Source organism: Mercenaria mercenaria, chromosome 16 (genome assembly GCF_021730395.1).
Source record: "Mercenaria mercenaria strain notata chromosome 16, MADL_Memer_1, whole genome shotgun sequence".
Classification (NCBI taxonomy): Eukaryota; Metazoa; Mollusca; class Bivalvia; order Venerida; family Veneridae; genus Mercenaria; species Mercenaria mercenaria.
This window is the reverse complement of record NC_069376.1, coordinates 72,506,231-72,526,804: the sequence shown is the minus strand read 5'-3', so window position 1 is coordinate 72,526,804 and position 20,574 is coordinate 72,506,231. Positions and strand designations below refer to the sequence as shown.

The window sequence follows — 20,574 nt, the reverse complement described above, 5'->3', positions numbered from 1 at the left end:
TTCATGTTAAGTAACCTAAATCATACTCAGTATATCTATTCAATTTAAAATGTACTTTTCCTGTCAACAACAAAAAAAAAAAAAAACAAAAAAAAAAAAAAAAAACACTTAAACATAGACTGTTATTTCTATTTAAAATAATGACATTGAAATCTACTTTCTCAAAATATTTCATCCTGACTCATTATTTTTAGGAGAATGTCAAAAAAGAATTTAACTAAAAATAAAGTTGGAACAAAACGTATCCCAAACAGATACTTGTACTTCTATGGCCATAACCGACTAGATCAAATGGTTCCCGCACTGGTTTCTTTAGGAAATAAGTGTATACTCAGGAGGATTGTGCTTTTATCAAAACAGGCAATTTAAACTGTTTTGATTGGCAAGACAGACAAAGTAAATGTACTGCTGAGGCAAAATTTACAAAGTAAATAGAATACACGCTGGTATTAGTTTCCAAGCAAATCAATAGTCAAGCCAGTTCCTGCGAGTTGATTGACCGTAGAATGAGAATCTAATACTTGTTTATACCGGTAATTAACATGAATCTTCCTATTGAAACTGACCTTTTTCTTTCCGTATATGATAATATGTTACTAGGCTGTTTTCTTCAGTTCAGTAAAACAAACAAGAATAACAGAACGAACGGTGTTTCTCAGTTAAGTTAAAACCCTTGCGCATATATATAACACAGTTAAACAATTTATTAACTGGCTAGTGCTCAACCGACACTTGTCGGCCAGCTTCGTTGGAATTTCAATACCTAAACGAACAGGAATGTTAAATAAAGTTTCAACATGTCAAATATCTTAGAAATGTGCAGTTTATTACAAATATGAATATATGTACATATCTGACGTTTGTTTCATCTCACGGTAAAGTGTTTTACAGACATTGTCTGCAGCCGAGAATCTTAACTGATCAAAATTTGTGTATTTTTCTGACTTCACATATTAAAACATTCGTACTGAACAAACAAGATAATCGGTAGTATCTGTCTGACTAAATCGAAAGCCATATTTCTTATCTACAGATTGCATTTCAATGTTAAAGTAATTACCCAGAAACTGCGAAAGAAACTGTAAGTGTATGGTACAGCTTTTTGCAACAGTAGACAACGCTAGCAAAAGGACTTCCTCTCCGAATCACATTAATTTTCAAGCACCGAACACGCATAATTTATCGATAAATATAAATTTCTAGTAGAGCAATCTGCGACAGATATCTCTCACCAAACGACAGCTAAAATATCCAAAAAGCCCTACCTTACTGTTGTTTTATATTTCCAAATATATAAAATGGTATTTCCCTAAGTGTCAGTGTATGTAGAATCACTTTATAAGAAAAACACACAAAGATCATTTTTGGAATCGTTGAAAATTTGCTAACACGAGATTTCTAGAATAAAATATCAGGATTCTCTCTGCCAGCAGCAACGCGCTCGCGATCAATAACGCCGATATTGGTCTGGTCGATTATTCTTTAGAAGGGGTGTCTGTGGAGCTTTTTTCCGTTGGCTTGTCAATATTTGCTTATGAATAAATAACAAATAAAACTCGATATAAGATCGCATGTAATAATATCTATAAACGATATCAGTTAGCAGCCATTTGTTCAGAAAATAAACCAATGCGGGGGTAATATATATTGGGTTGATGAAAATAACACTCGTGACAAATAATATTGACAGATAAGACATCCGCCATATAAAATATTTCATATTGACCGATGCTTACAAGAAATGATGTACTTGATTCTTTCAATTGATCAAGTAAAGATACGCTAAGACGAAATGTAGCACACATTTAATCGAATTAAGGCCTATTTTACACGAACTAACTGGAAGTTCAATGCATGCATCTCTGCGATTGCGCATTGAGCTATTTCATGTTCCCGTTACATATTTTTGTTGAAGAGGTAAGAAAGTCATCAAGAGTTATGAAAAAAAATGTTTATATCAGTCTCAAGTACTCTCATAAAAAAACGGATGGTCGAGTCGTCCACATGACTTAGAAAAAACACACTTTCATGTAGCAAGTCCAGGCATTTATGCTTTTAACTATTAATAGTTACATGACTGTGATCTCTCAAATTTACGACACTGTTAATCAGCCTTCCTAATTTGTATGAATGCATCATATAAAATAGATGTAGTTAAGACCACACCAAATTGAAAAGTTGTTCTTCGGATTTTTTTTTTTTGAAAACATGGAGGCGGCGAGCGAAAAAAAATTAAACATATATTTTTTTTTTGAGAAAATCAGGAGCGAGCAAAAAGCGAAGAACTATATTTGTCTTGTTTTGGCTCAGGATTAACTAATGAAACCCTTAGAATAGAACGTATAGCCCTTTTGTATTAAAATAATTCGCCAGGGATCGAGAAAACATCGGTACATTTTGGTTTGGGTACGTTTTGACCTGCAGGCGCACAACAGAGCTAACTCGTGAAAAAAGGTAATAACATTGGCATACAGTACAGTGTAATCAAATAATGTGTGTGTTTGAAAATGCTGTTAGAAAATATGTAATATACAACAATGCATAACCTTAAACCATAATCATGACATAGATATGTGACTTGAATATTTACTGCTATGAAAAAAGTAGCGTTTTTAGCTCGACTTTTCAAAGAAAAAGTAGAGCTATTGCACTCAGCCCGGCGTCGGCGTCGCTTTAGCCGTGTTTTTGATAAAGTCAAATATCTCTGTTACTATTTAAGCTATTGATTTGAAACTTACAATAGTTATTCATTATCGAAGTCTACAACAGGAGAAACAATCTCCAGAACTGCTTTGAATTTTGACAGAGTTATGCCCCTTTTTAACTTAGGTCTTTTTGGGTGAAGTTTTATATAATGTCCAATATCTCTATTACTTTCAAAAACTGTAGTGCCCGCGTACGGTCTGGGACGGCTTACGGGGCGATAGCCTGAACACGAACACAACAAGAGTGATTTCCCTTGGAGCGTGCAGCGCGGAAAGACATTGCTGATGTTGCCAAACAAAATAATTAGCTATGGTCCCGAATTGCAAGTAGTAGAGACTGATTCCACCATGTAAGTTTAATTGGTAAGTATTTCTGGGCTATTCTAATTATCCACCAAGTACAACAAAGCTATTGACTATTAAGCCCCTTTTACTGGCAAATCTCTAATTCAGAGTCATGCACTGAAAAATGTTTAGTCGAGCGTCTTACGGACAGCTCTTGTTCGAACTTTAATCTTTCTTAACGGATTATATTTGTTGAAACAAAGTCTCAATTAGGGTCTAAAATGGAGATTAACGCGCATTAACATTATTCTACTCGGGGATTAGAAAATTTGAAGATCTAAATTGGTCTGAACACAACTCATAATGTAAATTCCTTACCCCACCCACTTTCGTATACAAATGCAGGAAAAACAGAGAACAGGAAAGTGACATACATCAATACGTATTTACTCTCACCAAAATAATGTAGATCGATGTTATCAAATAGATTAGTATGGGTTTTTTTCATCCAATTTTCAATGAAATAAATCCGATTTTTGTAGCATCCCAGTCACAGGTAGCAGTATCGTAAACCTAAAAAAAAAACCATCCAACACCATCAAAATTTTTTTTCTATAATTTACTATTTCCTCTACAAGGTTTTTTTCCTATCTCAGGACGCGGAACATCACTGAGGTAACTTTTGGTTTTTATTTATTCCATCGATTCTGGCGTATAAATTCACCATTACGCAAGCAATATACCATTTAAACATATAATCGATTAATATATAAGCTTTGGTATTGAAAGCAATTACTTTTGTGACATTTATAACATATTATTATTTGTTCCACCTTGTTTTCACTTAAACGGTCGCTAAAAATTGTCTCTTGTCCGCCATGTTCTTTTTCCGAAAGGTCGATGACATTCGAAATGTTCCGAGTCAATTTTGTAACGGCGGTTTTCATTGGCTGTAGTTAATGCACTAGATACTGACCCCTGACCTTATATTTAATTGCGCGTGTAAAATGTAAACAAAGTCACGCCGTTTATTATCCTTTCAATTGAGTGATTTTTCAGTTTATTTAGCGACTTCTGTTACGAATTTCACAAAGAGACAGTTGATATTGAACCTGGTATTTTTTCATAACCCCTGTTTTCTTCCGAAATGTGCGATGATTTATTTTTGGTACCATATATCACTGTATATTGTGCATGTAAACAGTAAAATTTGATCTGCAAAAATGCTAAACAAACTGCAGGAAGAGGCAGTTAATCTGGCAATAACAGGCCACAATCTGTTCATAAATGGGCCAGCAGGTACAGGCAAAACCTATACTATTAAAGAAGTTTATCATCGACTAACTGCGTTGGGTAAATCTGTTGCCATTACCTGCACAACTGGCATAGCATGTACCAACTTTGATAATGCCTGCACCTTACACAGGTGGAGCGGCATTAATGATGGGCGCTACAGTTCTAGTGAAATTGTGAATATACTGTTGTCAAATGAAGGCGCATTGCATCGCATCAGATCAACAGACGTGCTTATAATTGATGAAGTATCTATGTTAAGCAAGAAACTGTTTGAGCAACTTGTATCTATAGTTACTCAGTTAAGAGATGTTAGTAAGTTTTTAGGTGGGCTACAGTTAATTGTTTCTGGAGATTTTTTTCAGCTTTCACCAGTGCCCAATAAAATGTATAATGACAATAAAGAATATTGTTTTTTTAGCCCAACTTTTATGAAACTGCATAAACTAACTTTAGTGGAAGTTGTTCGTCAAAAGATCCAGTCATAATAAGTGCAATTCAAAAAGTGTCAGTTGGGGAAACATTGACAAGAAAACAATTGATTACATAAAAAGTCTAAAGGCCTCTCAAAAATTCACAGGACAGTACAAAGTTGTATTCAACAAATGATTTGGTGAACAGTTATAATAGGTCAAGGATTGAACAACAATCAGGGACATTAGAGGAATATTTGTCAGTGGACACTGGAGAAAGCAAATATCTCCATGAGATGACGGCACCAAAAAAATTATGGCTGAAAGAAAACTGTCCAGTTGTTCTTATAAGAAACCTTTCAGATAAGTTGTTTAATGGACTTCAAGGTTATGTTACTAGCTTTTCTGCAGAGGGACCACAAGTTTACTTTCCAACTCTGAAAAGCACATCCACAATTGGAAAGGTAACTTTTTCAGGTATGATAACCTTTTTTCTGTTACACTCTTAATTGGCTGTACAATGTACAATGTAATATCACATTGTACGATGTAATATCACATATATCACCAGTACACACATCAAACATAATATAGTTTTAATAACAATGTAATACAAATGTATCTACAGTAATACATATATATATTTCATATGTAACATTGCATATATTAACTAACAGTACAAAAAATCTACCTTCCTATATTCATTTTTGATAGAAATGCAAATATACTCTTTTCTATCAAATATTAATTAGGAGAGTGAGGGAATGAACTGAAGTTTATCAGGGCTTGTTTTACTGGAGATTGAAGCAGGATCCACAGACATGTAGTGAGCCATGTTAACCATGAGACTGTTGAGCCAAGTAAAATACCATAAATAAAAAGCAGACTAATTGTTCATAATTATTGACAACTCCTGTCTAGTTTTATAAATCTTAGTTTAATTCAATATTTAAATGGCTGACTGACATTAGATATTTTGTCAGTGTAGAAGAAACAGAATAATTAGCCTTGCTTGTCTTTCCTCTTTTTGCATTGGCAGATCCAGCAGAGAGGGATGGGCCCTATACTTTTATACTTTATAATTTTCAAGTTATATGGCAAATCTCAGAAAATCTCACTGAGCATGAATGTGTATATCTTGACACCTCCCCCCGCCTTTGGGATCCACCCTTGTTTTATACTAAAGGTTTTAATAATATGTGACGTTAAAAGAATGCTGTATTTGTTTTGTTTTTTTCAGTATTCAGCCCAACACAGAACAGGGTGCTAGCCAAAAGGGAACAAGTTCCGTTGTTGTTGGCGTATGCACTAACAGTTCATAAAGCCCAAGGAATGACTTTAGACAGGTTTGTAGTTTTAGAAACTTTTGATATGTTTTTAATGCTTGAAATGGCTTTTACACCTGTCTCCTGGGCAGCCTTGTAAATTGTACACAGGGAATATAAACTTGTGTCACATCTGTTGACAGCAGACTTTGTACATGCTATAAAATAGGAAATAGGTGGTAGACTGTTACTTTAAACTTGGAGACCAAATACAATATTATATGAGCCATGCCATGGGAAAACCAACATAGTGGGTGTGTGACCAGCATGGATCCAGACCAATATTATATGAGCCATGCCATGGGAAAACCAACATAGTGGGTGTGTGACCAGCATGGATCCAGACCAGCCTGCGCATCCGCGCAGTCTGGTCAGGATCCATGCTGTTCGCTTTCAAAACCTATAGTTAATAGAGAAGCTATTAGCGAACAGCATGGATCCTGACCAGACTGCGTGGATGCACAGGCTGGTCTGGATCCATGCTGGTCGCAAAGCCACTATGTTGGTTTTCACATGGCATGGCTCAATTATATAAATATCGTATATACTCACCCATAAGTTGAAAACTCATTTCGAGGACCACTAAATCTTGTAACCTACACTCAGAATAATTAAGTGTTAAATCTTTGTTCAATGTCTGTGTATCCTTATGAGGTCCATGCAGGTCTTTTTAGAACCTACAGTTGAAGCACATTATCATGTGTTTGAAAATGTAAGTTGCTTACCATTGTTTGTTGCTGTCGTTATTTAGTCAGGGTTGAAGTAAACTGCCAGCAGATGTACAGACCAGGGCAACTTGGTGTTGCAATGGGAAGAGTTCGAAGCAGTGATGGATTGCGTGTGATTAATTTTACACCAAAAGTGTGCATTCCTCAACCAGATGAAATTAAGGGCTACTTGACAATGCCATATGTAGAACCTGCTGATGATTTCAACTGTTGTACAAACATATCAGGGTGAGTTGCAATAAACTGTTAGGTAAACTAATAACCTGAATTACATTCTGATAACCTTTAAACGAGTATATTCCTTAGAGCTTGATGAATCTGGCAGTGGGCGTTTAACTCTGGCATTACATGTAGATGTGAATGATAACTGAGGTGATTTTATTGTCATATTACCAGCATTGCTTTTTTGTGACACAAGATTTTGACCTAGAATAATAGAGTTTAAGTTTCTTCTATACTGCAAAGCTGTGGGATTTGCATTTGCTCCATTGAATGTAGCCCGATGCTGACAAAAGTGATTTTCAATAATGTCAGAATTTATCATAGCAGGAATAATCCTGGTGTCTTTTCTTAACAACAGTAGTTTACAAAGTTCACAAAAACCAATAAGGCAGGACTTAATATCCTCAAGACACTGGCTTGAAAGCAGCATTTTGTTTTTCTCTTTTTCATTTTTAACACAATCCGACCAGTTATCAAACCATTCACTTATTTCTAATAGGTCCTTTAATCTATTGTCATCTGCTGAAAGCACAGGCGACTTGTCCTGGAAGATTGCTATTATCTTGGAAGTTCTTTTCAGTATCTCAATGTCCCCGTCTAAAGCACTAGAGTTTGACAGAGTGCCTCTATAAATCAACATTAAATTTAACATTTCAGAGTTTAACACATCTTCAGCCAACTTATTTCGCATTTTGGATTGTGAGCTTGGAAACAGATGCTCATTTGTTAGCTTGTTGTGAATCTGAAGTGCATTAGACCTGTCCCGCTGGAAGGCATTTATCCACATTTGCCACTGTATCATGGAACCATCAGGGAGAGTCAGAAGTCTTGTAGAAGATTTAGTTATTCCACTTTTTAATATGTTTTTTCTCACTTTTTTTATAACATGAGAAGGATCCATAATAAACACTAAGCTTGGATCGTATAGAGATGGATTTTCACATATCATGGAAGATGGGTTTTTGCCTAGGTTCATGTTCATAAATGTTCTGTTTGTTTGTGCCCCATCGAGACTAACATATCTTGCTGCGAAGCCATACATTTTAAGCCAGCTGACTGCCTCCCAGAAAAGCCTGTGTAAGTCATATGCTTGTACATTTGGCGATACAAAGTGAGCAAATGGAAATCTAAAACCAGATATTCCCAAAAAAATGAACTGTAAAATATGAGTACCAAGTGAATTTTCTTGATGTCCCTTTCTCAGTGTAGCACACATGTTCCCTTCCTCTCCCACATCCTCAAACCCTACTAATTCTATAATGTCCCCATTGTTTGCCACTTCTATATTTTGCTGGATTGCCATCTCATCGATGACAATCCCACCCACCATTGCTTGTTCTGGCAACTCAAGATGCCGTGCTTCTGCATGCATCCACCTGAAATTACAAATGCTTACATTAACCTTTAGACTGCTAGCGGCAAGTGATGCTGCCTTTGCGACCAGTGCAGACCAAGATCAGCCTGCACATCCATGCAGGCTGATCATGATCTACACTGTTTGCTATTCAGTCAGAAAATTTTCAGTGAACACCCCTTCAAATAATAAATGGTACTGCCCAAATTGAATGACGGATCAGTCCATTTTAGAAATTTAGCAGGCTAAAGGTTAAGCAAAACAGATTATGAAAATGAAAATGCACTGATTTTTTTTTCTCTTATTCAGTACTTTTTTGTAATGTTTTTTTTTTCTTTTTAAACTTCACAGGCACATTAGTGTTAATGGATAGATGACCTATTCATCTGGGTTCACTAGGTTAAAGGTCATAGTCATCAAACCAACTAGAGATTGCTTTTAATAAAAGCATAAGTCTCCCCATACCATTTCTTTTGTATGAAATGCTGAATGGATAAGCATTATCTGGGCAAAGTACAAAGAGGTGACTTGTTAATTGAAAAGAATTTTTGCAGGCAAAAAATTTTTGCAGTGAAAATTTGTTTTTATGGAAAGTGAATGGGAACGAAACAAAATCAATATAATTGAGCCGTGCCATGAGAAAACCAACATAGTGGGTTTGCGACCAGCATGGATCCAGAACAGCCTGCACATCCGCGCATCTGGTCAGGATCCATGCTGTTCGCTTTCAAAGACAATTGTTATTAGAGAAACCATTAGCGACCAGCACGGATCCTGACCAGACTGCGCGGATGCGCAGGCTGGTCTGGATCCATGCTGGTCGCAAACCCACTATGTTGGTTTTCTCATGGCATGGCTCATATCTCCCGGCATATGGAGATACATACTGAATAACATAGTAAAATTAGGAATTTAGCACAGGAGCCTGAAATTCTATTTAGAATGCTCCAAAATGGCTAAATATAAAACTGACCTCAGTTTCATATTTAGCCATTTTGGAGCATTATAGATAGAATTTCAGGCTCCTGTGTATTCAGTTAAATCAGACGCACATAACTAAAGCCCTATTCTCTGATTATAGTAATATAATTACCTGAAAATCTCATCATGAAAGCCAACATTGTGTTTCACTTTGTTTTTGTATGTAAGTAAAAATGAAGGTGATGGCAGTACTAGCAGCTTGCTGTTTCTTATTTGCCTGTAAACTACTGGGCTCCTTGTGTAGATTTGTAAACAAGAATTCATGACTTCCTTGCTCCACCGGCGTCCTTTTGGATGAACTCCAACATTGTGGAATTGGCTCAATAATAACTCTATTAGGTTGTCTGGTGCATTCGGAATTAATTGTTTAATATTAGTCTTTGTAATTAAGGATTTCTGTCCTTGATCTTGCTTGCCAGAACTAGTACAGTTTTCTTTATTAGCTTCAGAGGTTTTCAATTTATTTGTCATCCGTTGACATGTGAGGCATGTCTGAGAAACAGCATTAAATTTCACAACACGTGAACACATTACAGATCTCAGGCACCTAGAACTAATTCCAGTAGTCTTGTCACTAAATTGTTCAAGAATGTGAAATCTAGTGCAGACAGTATTTGTAGTAACAGGTACCCCAATGCATAGTCGGATCTTTACAACACATTTAAATGTACAAGAAAAACCATCCTTTGTGCTAGGAAATGTATTGTCAATTCCAGTTGACTGTAAATCCACAGTTTTATTGGCTATGCTAACACTGAAGGTATTATCACAGTTAAGCTGTATTGTTTTTACTACACCATTGCCATTTGATAAATAGTTTGTTTCAAGCTTACAGCACACCGAGTCATTATTAAGCTTTTCAGTTAAACAGTCAGTAGGCAAAAGTTCCATTAATGTTTCTAAATCAAGTGGAAGTTCCCGCTTGATGCTCAGGTGGTTCAGAGGTTTAATGTTAATGCCATCATATATTGTGGATACAGTCTTATCCTTACACTTAACTTTCCGTCTAGTGATATGAGGGAATAAAACCTGGATTGTTTCTGTGAATTCTCTTAGTGTGCAACAAGGATCCAGCCCCTTATCTTTTGTCTCCAGAGTGTAAGATGTGTAAAGACTATTATTGTTGATGCAGCCACTTAAATCAACTCTGGACATTAACCTGTAAAAAGAAATAAGAACATTTTAAGATATCTTGCCAAAATTTAAAAAACAAATACATGAAACAGGGTTGTTAATCATTACTTGCAAAAATAATGCATTAATTTAGCATCACTTAAGGGAAAAATTGGCATTAAGTTAGCCTTAGGATTACACATAATTTTCAAAATAATGCATTAACCCTTAGCCTTCTGGCGGCAAGTGTTCTGCCTTTGCGACCAGTGCAGACCAAGATCAGCCTGCACATCTGTGCAGTCTGATCATGGTCTGCACTGTTCGCTATTCAGTCAGTAAATTTTCAGTGAACACCCCTTCAAATGATAAATGGCATTGCCCAAATTGAATGAAAGACCAGTCCATTTTAGAAATTTAGCAGGCTAAGGGTTAAATTAGCATTACATAGGGGTGCATTAGCATTATAGAGGCGTTAAAGATAACAATAGATCATGTTTCATATTTCTGTTAATATAACAAATTATGTCAAACTATATTCAACCACTTAATGCATATTATTTGTAAGCTTGCAGCTGGCCCAGGCTTCAGTATCTATTTTTGTTACAGAAGTTGTGCAAATATTTTAAATAGTGTTTCCCAGTTAAATTGCCCATATGAATGTTTACCAAGAAGAAAACAACTTTCATATTTACACTGAACATAATTGGCTATTATACACTTAGACTGGTTCATAAAATTTATAATAGAATATTAATCTATTAGAAACTGCTTTAGCCCTCTACAGACGGTAGGTTTTTGTTGTACAGCACTAATTATCTCAAAGATGTACAATTTTGAAATTGTACATTTTTCACATACAGACACATTCCATTCCCATATAAATAACAGAGATTTACCTAGTAAACATAGTGCATCAAGACTTTACTGAAAAGCATGTAACCATTTATAATAAAAAATAATATTCACCTTTTTATGTCCCATGAATTTGATTACGCATGACACAAATGAGCCACGCCATGAGAAAACCAACATAGTGGCTTTGCGACCAGCATGGATGCAGACCAGCCTGTGCATCCGCGCAGTCTGGTCAGGATCAATGATGTTTGCTTTCAAAGTCTATTGCAATTAGAGAAACCGTTAGCGAACATCATGGACCAGACTGTGCGGATACTGGTCGGAAACGCACTATGTTGGTTTTCTCATGACGCGGCTCAAATCATTTAACTTTTCAGTGTCATCCTTCTTCCATTATGCTTCTATTTACAACAAAAACCTACCGTCTGTAGAGGGCTTTACCAGTACAAATAACAGTGTTTTTTTTCTCCAGTGATTGAGAAAATAATGCCCCAGTAATGCTAAGCATTAGCGTTAGCATTACCAACCTTGGCATTAAATTAGCATTATTTTTAATGCTAAACTTGTGGCATTAATCATTACTTAGTTGAGTTACTACTAATTTATTTTAGCTTGATTGTGAAGAAAGCTTGAAGCTTATTGAGTCGCTTTCAAGTCAACTTCCTGGAAAACTAGTACTGGTGTCTTATGAGAAGTTATGCTTGTGACCCAAGTGGGATTTGAACCAGCAACTTCTGAATTGAGCGGGCGACACCTTATCCCCTACATCACCGCACTCCTTACTTGGCATTATTGAAAAAATAATATGCATTAGCATTAGCGTTACCACAACATGACAAGAAATGGCAAAAGCTACCGTAATTACTCGGCCATAAGTCGAAATATCATTTTAAAGGTTTGTTAAATATTATAAATTTATATGTGCTTTTTATGTAAAATCCATGGCAAATTTTGAAAAAGATATAAAATAATAAATGTAGCTGAAAAGAGTAGTCGACTTATGGCCAAGTATTTACCGTAATAACCTAATCAATAAGTGATGTGAAACATATTAAAGAAATATGAGTTACTGACATATTTCAGACATCCTGATGAGACAGTTGAGACATTCTGGTTTGGTGATGAAATGGAGTATGATGTGCCAGTAACTGAGGAGGATTTGGAAGATGATTTCAATGATGTAATTGCATCTCTGAATTTTGTTGATGCTGATGAACAGCAGCAACTGCCTGAGGGCTTTGAGATTGAGAACATTCTTAAAGAATGTCTCACAGAAATACCAGTGACCACAGTCCAAGAACAGGTCAATTTCATTACAAGAGACCTTTTATCAAACAATTTGCGGTACTGTAAAACATTTTGTTTGACACTGTTTGAAGCAATATCAAATATTATGAATGACCTAGAAGCTACACCAGGTACTGAAATTAAAGTAGATAAGTTAACAGGGATTTACACTGAAATTCACAAATATCAGCTCGGTGACAGTTATAGAGTTTCATGTTTACTCATGTTTGAAAAGTACCCCAATTTTTTCAGGAGCTCATTCATACATATGTACAAAATTAACTGATGGTGTGAGGAAATTTCTTTTACATGAAAAAACAAAGCTATATGGGGACAAGGACAAACAAATTCATGAAAGAGTCATAACTGATGCATCAAAAGCCAGGATAAGGTATTTGGCTGGGTTTCTGTGTAAGCACATTAAATAAGCACTACACTGCAAGTTACAGGTCGAACATGTTTTCTTCAAGTGCTACCGGCCAACAGAATTACTTTGATTCAAAAGAGAAGATTTCAATTTTGAACTCAATGAAGGAAGAGGAGCAATATTTGAAAATGTTTTCCAGTGATAAAGATTCTTTGGCAGATATTGACAGAAGGCAGTATATGACAAGGGGACTAGTTAATGTGTCAGATGAGATGTTTGAATTTTCCTTGAAATTGTGCAGTAAATGTTTAGAATTGCTAGTTGACAAAAATTTGAATGTTCATGGTCAGTTTATTTTTAGATATTGCCATGACAGACTTCTGAAGTCTGAACAATTATTAGCAGATTTTGTCAGTGTTGTAACAAAGAATTTGTTAACAGATGATTTGGGGACTGTTCTTGATTGTGAAGATGAAGTATTAGTAAGGGAAGTTCTCCGTTCAACAGTGAACAAAGTTCATAATATCCACTCAGTCTTCAGTGATCTCACTAACAAGTTTTTAATGGTAATGTTCAACCAGTTCAGAAAAGATTTATTGCACTCCTTCTCTGTAGCCAAGACCATGGCACATAGAAAACAAATTATGATAAGACAGCAAAAACAGCAAACCACTGAAAAGTCTCTATCTTTCAAGAAAATAGTGGAGGATAAAACTGAAAGGAAGGAACTGTCACATTCACTTCTCAGAGATTGATAATGAGTAATGTGAATGTTTTAAAACAGATGAAAAGGAAAGAGATTGAAAAACTTGGAAAAGCATATGGGATAAGTGGTAAGCAAAATACCAAGAAATCTGCCCTCATTGAAATTGTCAAAAAGGCCATAATTGACTCCAGTCATATGCCACACTTCCAAGTATTTGAAGAAGTGCCATCAACTTCACAGAAAACTTCATCAAAGAAAGATTCCTCTTCTGACCCTCAGCAGTCAACATCTCCTGCTGTAGAATGCATCTCAGAGGAGCCACAACCATCAACTTCATCAGCTGAACTCTTCTTACCAGATGAAGGTCTTGGGCCTTTAACACCATCAGTATCCACCCAGTTCAATCGCCTTCACAAAGAAAGTGTTTCATCTCAGATGATGATGTATGTGGTCATTGTCAAAAGATGGGTAAAGGAGGAATTCAGTGGATTCAGTGCAGTGCATGTTTAGTGTGGTACCACAGGAATTGTGCAGGGCTTCGTTCCAAGAAACAGTGGGATAAATACCAAGATGAAAGTGTTGATTTCTATTGCAAACAGTGTATATAAATGCATACAAATGAAAGCATTTTGCTGCTTTCATAAAATATTTGTGCCTTAGACTCAGTTTTCACAATGTCTGTTTGATATATCTTGAAGTTAGCAGTACAGTAGTCAGTTGTATGATGGTGTTTTTTTTTTAGGTCTACTATACTGCTACCTGTGGTTTCCACAGGGGGAAGAACACATTATTGAATAGTGAACACATTATTGAATAGTGAACGTCATTATCGAAAGTGCTTACAGTACTTTGATACCGTGGCCATATAACTTTTAATAAACTTTTATTATTCACAAAGATCATTATTTACCAAGTAACAAGTGCCATTTTAAAGTATTTTTGATTGAGTTTCAGAAGGCTGTGTGCTTTATTCTTCCGATTCTTCTAATTTGGCAAAGGTATCAAAAACTGCGCCTTGTAAACGGTTTTTGAAACTGCCGCCATTGTAAACATGTAATGGTTCCCACTTACCGTACTTGAACGCCAACTGGAAGTCGGGCACCATGACAGTGTACATGCTCAGCCAATGAAATCATTTGACACAAAATAATATTTCGATACGTCATTCGGTTCTCATTCGGAACATCGGAAACAATCATGGCGAACTGCATGTAAAAATAAAGAGACTGGAATAATATTTCTGAGTGAAGCATATACATGCAATTAACTTACCAGCTTTCTTCCACGTAATATTAATTATTTACTATTGACCTTTGATAGTTGCGCTTCTGAATGTTCCGACACTGACAGAAACTCATCAGATATGTGTTTATTTTACTCGCTCGCCAGTCACCTCGGTGATGTCCCCGCGCACTGACTTTATATTTTATGGTATAATTCGTAAATAAACAGACCAAATTTGATGGGAATTTGCAGATTTGTTATTTTACCAGTATATTTTATGATAAAAATAACTTCATATAGATGTCGCAGGGCATTTGTTGATTGTGACCCATTGAAAAATCGACCCTGAGATAGGAAAAAAACCTTGTAGAGGAAATAGTAAATTATAGAAAAAATTTTTGATGGTGTTGGATGTTGTTTTTTTTTTAGGTCTACGATACTGCTACCTGTGATCCCAGTTGGTAAATCATTCGAAGAAAACGGCGTAACTGTATAAGGGGAAATAACTTTAATGCAACTTAATATAAGTATCCACGATGTGTGTAGTACTGTGTATGTACTATGCATTTATTGTCATTAAAATCCATTGTAGTCCAATCTGGGACTGGAATTATAAGCATTTGTACACTGTTACGTCCGTAAAAAGTAGCGCACTAACGATCTTGGCTTAATTTTTTCAACGGAAAATAGAATCTACTAGAAAAATATTTTTTGTGTGTTTCTGAAAATATACGAGCAGCAAATTTGATGAACAACTTTTTAATTTGGTGAGGCCTAAGCGCTTAAATATTCATTAAAGATGTACTATGTTCATATTTCGATAAAGTATATTATCATATGATATTAATTTATGACGAACCCCCGCAGACAGAATGAAGAACCCCCGCAGACAATACTGTCTGCACATACAAAGATGTTGATTCTGTGTGTAAATGCACAGATGTTTGTATTGTTTGTATATACAAAGTACCATTCTCATCAACCAGGGGTGCATGATAGTCCCGTTATAGATAGTTCTACATAATAGATTTAGGCCATTGTATAATTTTACAGCCACATCCCATTTTTAAAAAGTGTAACTTGTGTTGAATTTTCAAAACAGGAAAACAAATCATAAAGCGTATAATAACACTATTGTTTTGTCGAAGCTAAAAACACATTTTGAGCAAAGTTCATAGAAAAAAAGTATCTAGACATGTGTCCAGATTCGCTAAGTTTAAGCTTCGTGATCTGCACTATTTGCTATTCGGCCAGTATCTTTTTTGGTAATATAAGCACCATTTTAACAGTTAATGGTACTGTCCATATTGTTAAATGGACAAGTGCATTATAGAAATGTAGCAGAGTAAGCAGGTAAGGGTTAGAAGAATTTTAGGTGTGGATACTGATTTTCTTCAAATAGGAAAAGTAGGTATGATATGAAACATCAGTTTCTATCGCTGGTGTTTCTCTATACAAAATCATACAAAATTAAACCTAAACCGCATTGGATTGATAATTATATAGAAGCTGGAAAAAGTACAACTCTCGAAATCGTGAAAATTATTTTACCCTTACCCTCCTAATTTTCTATAATGAACTCGTCCATCTTTCAATTTGGACAGTACCATTAACTGTTAAAAGGGTACACACCAAAAAGCTACTGACTGAATGGCGAACAGTGCAGGTCATGACCAGATTGCACGGATTTGCAGGCTCATTATGACCTGCACCGGCCGCAAAGGCAAAATCAGTCGTGTCCAGCATGATAAGGGTTAGGCTATAGTACTGTCAGGAATAAAGTTACTTTGTGTAAGGTTTGCTAGAAACAAGAGCTGTTACTGCAAAACACATACGCACCAATGATGGCCTGTCAAAGGAAAGTGGGCATGCAGTTTATATACTGTGGTCTTGACTTTTGACCAAATGACAAAACAGAGGGCATCTACTTACTATAAGCAAAGATCCGATGAAGACTGACAGCATAAACGTTCTTTAATTATAGAGCGGAAACCGCTTTCAGTATAGAGGTCATTTTGACATTTGCCTTTGACCTACTGACCCTCAAAACAAGAGCGATCATCTAAAGGCCACAGACATTCGTCTGTTGAAGTTTCACAAATCTAGGCCAAAGATTTCTTTACCTATTGAGCAGAAACAGTTTATTCTCAAAATTACTGTGAAGATGACTTGATCATCCTATGGCAACAATTGATTATCCTATAAATTTGGAAGTCTGCAGGCCGAAGCATTATTTCGTTGCTGAGTAGAAACCGTTGTAAGTCTCGAGGTCTCTATAACTTTGACCACAAAAACTATAAGGGCATCTACTGACCACAACCAATCATCCTATAAAGGTTTAATGTTTATTATTATAAATGTTTATTAAACATTATACAATGTGGACCTGTAACGAAGTTTGTAAGTCCTATCCTTTTTATTGAACAGCATTTACATCAGGTTTGGGAATGCAGTTTTTAGACAAATAGTTGGTATTCCCATGGGAATAGTGGTGTGATACCTAAATGAGCACATGCGAATTGAATTTGCTCCGCAGAATTTTAAGTTTTATATGTGTTTGAGAGACTTTTGGCAGATGTTTTATGGTTCTTTATAAACATAAAGGTTGTCTACAGATTGCAAAGGAAGAGATTTGTGAGAAAATTTCGTTTTCTGCACGTTACAGACGATATACTTTCTGCCGCGCTCAGAGGCGATAGAGATTTGTATGTTTACACCGGTTAGTAAAAAGTGGAACCCGTTTTCGCGACAGCAAATCTGGGCTTAAAGTTTGAGACAAGGCGATATTTGAGTATTCTGTCAGTCGCAAAGAAAACGTGACTTAGTGGACACAATTTATATGACTGTATGTGAATGATTCTACCTGGATAATTCGCTATGTGGACACTATTTAGACATCTTCTGAGGTGACACTTCGATTTTTGGTGATTGCTAACTTTCTTTTGTACTTGATACCCGATACTAGTGATAGTTGTTACAATATACTGATATACAATAACATAGATATAACCAAAAGACTTCTGTGATATGTCTTGGATCAGTATGGCGAGTAATTTGAATAAAGTAACTTCTGTTTTAATGGAGATGCTGCTGCTGAGTATGTGGAATCTGTAATGTCATCCCAACGAATTTCGCGGGCAGATACACCGGTAAACTCTAGTCGAAAGTGCCATCATTCAGAGACTTCGTTGGACTCTACAGTAAAGAAACCTAGGGTTACTGCTAAAGCAAAGCGTAACCTATATTCTGAACCTGATAGTGTTAGCCCTGGCTCGTCCAGCAGTGTAGTGGTGACTACAGCAGGTATCCATGTTAATGGCAAACCTTCTGTAGAACATTTGATATCTAAGTTACACTCTGACATGTATATGTTATTTAGCTCTCTTAATGAGAGGGTTGAAAAACTTGAAAGTAGTCTTGAGCAGAAGATTGCTAACAAAGTCGTGCAGGTGCTAGATAAACGTATTAGCAAAGAAATGAACAAGATCTGTGAAGATGTTGATAGTAGAATAGTTGACACGGAGGTGAGTATCCGCAAAGAAATCAAATCGGACCTCGGCACGGTGAATGCGAAAATTGAATCACTTGTCTCGGAAGACAACACCAGCAGTCGGACCAAGGATGTGAAACTAAATATTGTCATAAGAGATTTGCCTGAATCCGCGAATGAAAATATTCTGAATAAAGTCAATAAAATGTTCAAAGCTTGTTTAAAAGTGCATGATGTTATTTGTGAACGGAAGAACGCAAAATGTCAAAACCAGAAGCTAAATCGGGTATAGTGATTGTCAAGTTTGTAAAGCCCTTTCCTTTTTATTGAACAACATTTACATCAGGTTTGGGAATGCAGTTTTTAGACAAATAGTTGGTATTCCCATGGGAACAAATTGTGCACCCCTTGTCGCAGATTTGTTTATATATTTTTATGAAAGAGACTTTATGTTGAACCTTTCTCCAGATACGCAGGCAGATATTATAACTGTATTTAATAATACATCAGCTATCTGGATGATATTCTTAATATGGATAATCCGTTTTTGGTCAATTGGTGGGTACTACTTATCCTAGGGAGCTTCAGTTGATTAAAACTAACAATTCGGATACTGATGCGTCATTTTTAGATTTACATCTCTCTATTTATGACAATATTATACATACCAAAATTTATGACTAGAGGGATGATTTTAATTTTAGTATTGTAAATTTGCCCCATTTGGATGGGGATGTACCTCATGCTACATCTTATGGGGTATATATTTCTCAGTTAATTCGGTTTGCCAGAGCGTGTAGTCATGTCAAGGATTTCAATGAATGTAATCAATATATTACAAGTAAACTTCTTCAGCAAGGCTACCGTTATTAAAAATTGCGTAAATATTTTGCTAAATTTTACTATCGTAATTCTGATTTGGTTTTAAAATTCAATAGTAATTTAAAGACACTTCTGCGAGAAGGTATTTCTATACCCGTTTTTTATGGGGATGTGGTTTACAAACTTCGTAAGATCTTGGGTCATGGTAATTTTCCAATTGTATTTGGTAAAATTATAAAACGTTTTATTAAAAGAGGTTACGACCCAACTGTTTTGAGACATACCGCATGTTTAGAGTTCAACCCGTTTACAGTTGGACACAACGCTTCCCTCTTTGATTGTGTCTGACGGAAGAGGGGGGGGGGGGACTCTATGATAAGAAGTTTTTAAATCCTACCAGGACTGAACTGTTTTGATATCTGTCTTCTGGTCTGTTTCGTCGGGCCCTTAAGGGTGTTTCTCTTGTTGTTCTGTCTTCTGAAAAGGCATTGAGTACATACGTTTTTGGTTCTTTAGGTTTGCTTTTTATATATTTATACACGAGCATTTTTGTGTTTTGTGCCATGCCTTTTTGTTTCCATTACGTGTGTTAGAGATTCACCTGGAGGGGATTACTTTTATTTATACTGTCCCGTATCTTTGGAACATGGTGGGGGTAAGAGTGGGGTTGGGTGCGCACCATAAACCGGTTTAAGCTCCCCAGTGGTGTTTTTACCATTGACTGTCCCAAGGCGGTGCCCCACTGTGTTCCTTTGTTTGAACGTTTTGTCCTGTGTGCAAGTTTGCGCCTGTGTGTGCGTGTGTGTGTGTATGTGTGTGTTGTACACGTCTGCGTGCTGTGCGTTTCGATTTGGGGAGGCTGCGTTTTTGGTACGTGGCATTTCCTGTTTGATATTTGTCTTTGATTTTACGACTATATAATAGGTCAAATCGTTCTTAAGTTATTTTTTGGAAAATAATTTTAGTGTAGACGTCACTGTGTCTTTTACCTTTCCACCTACTGACTTCTAAAAAAGCAGCCATCTGCTTACCACAGACAATTACATATGAGGTATGTAAGCCAAAAAGTTCCTTAGTTATTAAGTGGAAATTGTTTGCACTATCGGGGGTCACCGGTCTTAATCTCTGACACCCAAAATAATAGCAGACATCTAGTGACCGTATAAAATCCCCTCATGAAGTTTGACGACTGAAGATTAAAGCGGTCTTTAGTTATTAAGCGGAAACCGTTTTCATAATGAAACTTTAACAATGTTTAATTGTATTGTTAATTATCCAACAAGAATAGTAGATTTCACAGTCTGTTAACCTTCGTGATCTTATTTGAAATGTTTATGTTTCATACATTCGAAGCATTGAGGATTGATATAAGCTAAGTCTTACTCCTCTGACTCAGTTCAACAT

At 36.1% G+C, this 20,574-nt stretch overlaps 2 protein-coding genes across 24 annotated transcripts in view; one reads left to right on the top strand and one right to left on the bottom strand.

Annotated features, from left to right (window-relative positions):
- The window catches only part of LOC123541437 (potassium voltage-gated channel protein Shaw-like), a 159,650-nt gene extending 158,219 nt beyond the window's left edge, over positions 1-1,431 (bottom strand). For all 23 annotated transcript variants that reach the window (XR_008367955.1, XM_053527386.1, XM_053527400.1 and 20 more), the window contains exon 1: positions 1,266-1,431. The gene's annotated coding sequence lies outside the window, so the exon portion shown is untranslated. The remainder of the gene's footprint in view (positions 1-1,265) is intronic.
- A 2,782-nt stretch (positions 1,432-4,213) lies between these two features.
- Positions 4,214-6,981, top strand: LOC128549396 (uncharacterized). The gene is made up of 3 exons (XM_053526031.1): positions 4,214-4,598; positions 5,937-6,042; positions 6,777-6,981. The coding sequence occupies exons 1-3, from the start codon at positions 4,214-4,216 to the stop codon at positions 6,979-6,981; spliced, it is 696 nt and encodes a 231-aa protein (XP_053382006.1).
- Positions 6,982-20,574: the final 13,593 nt, after the last annotated feature.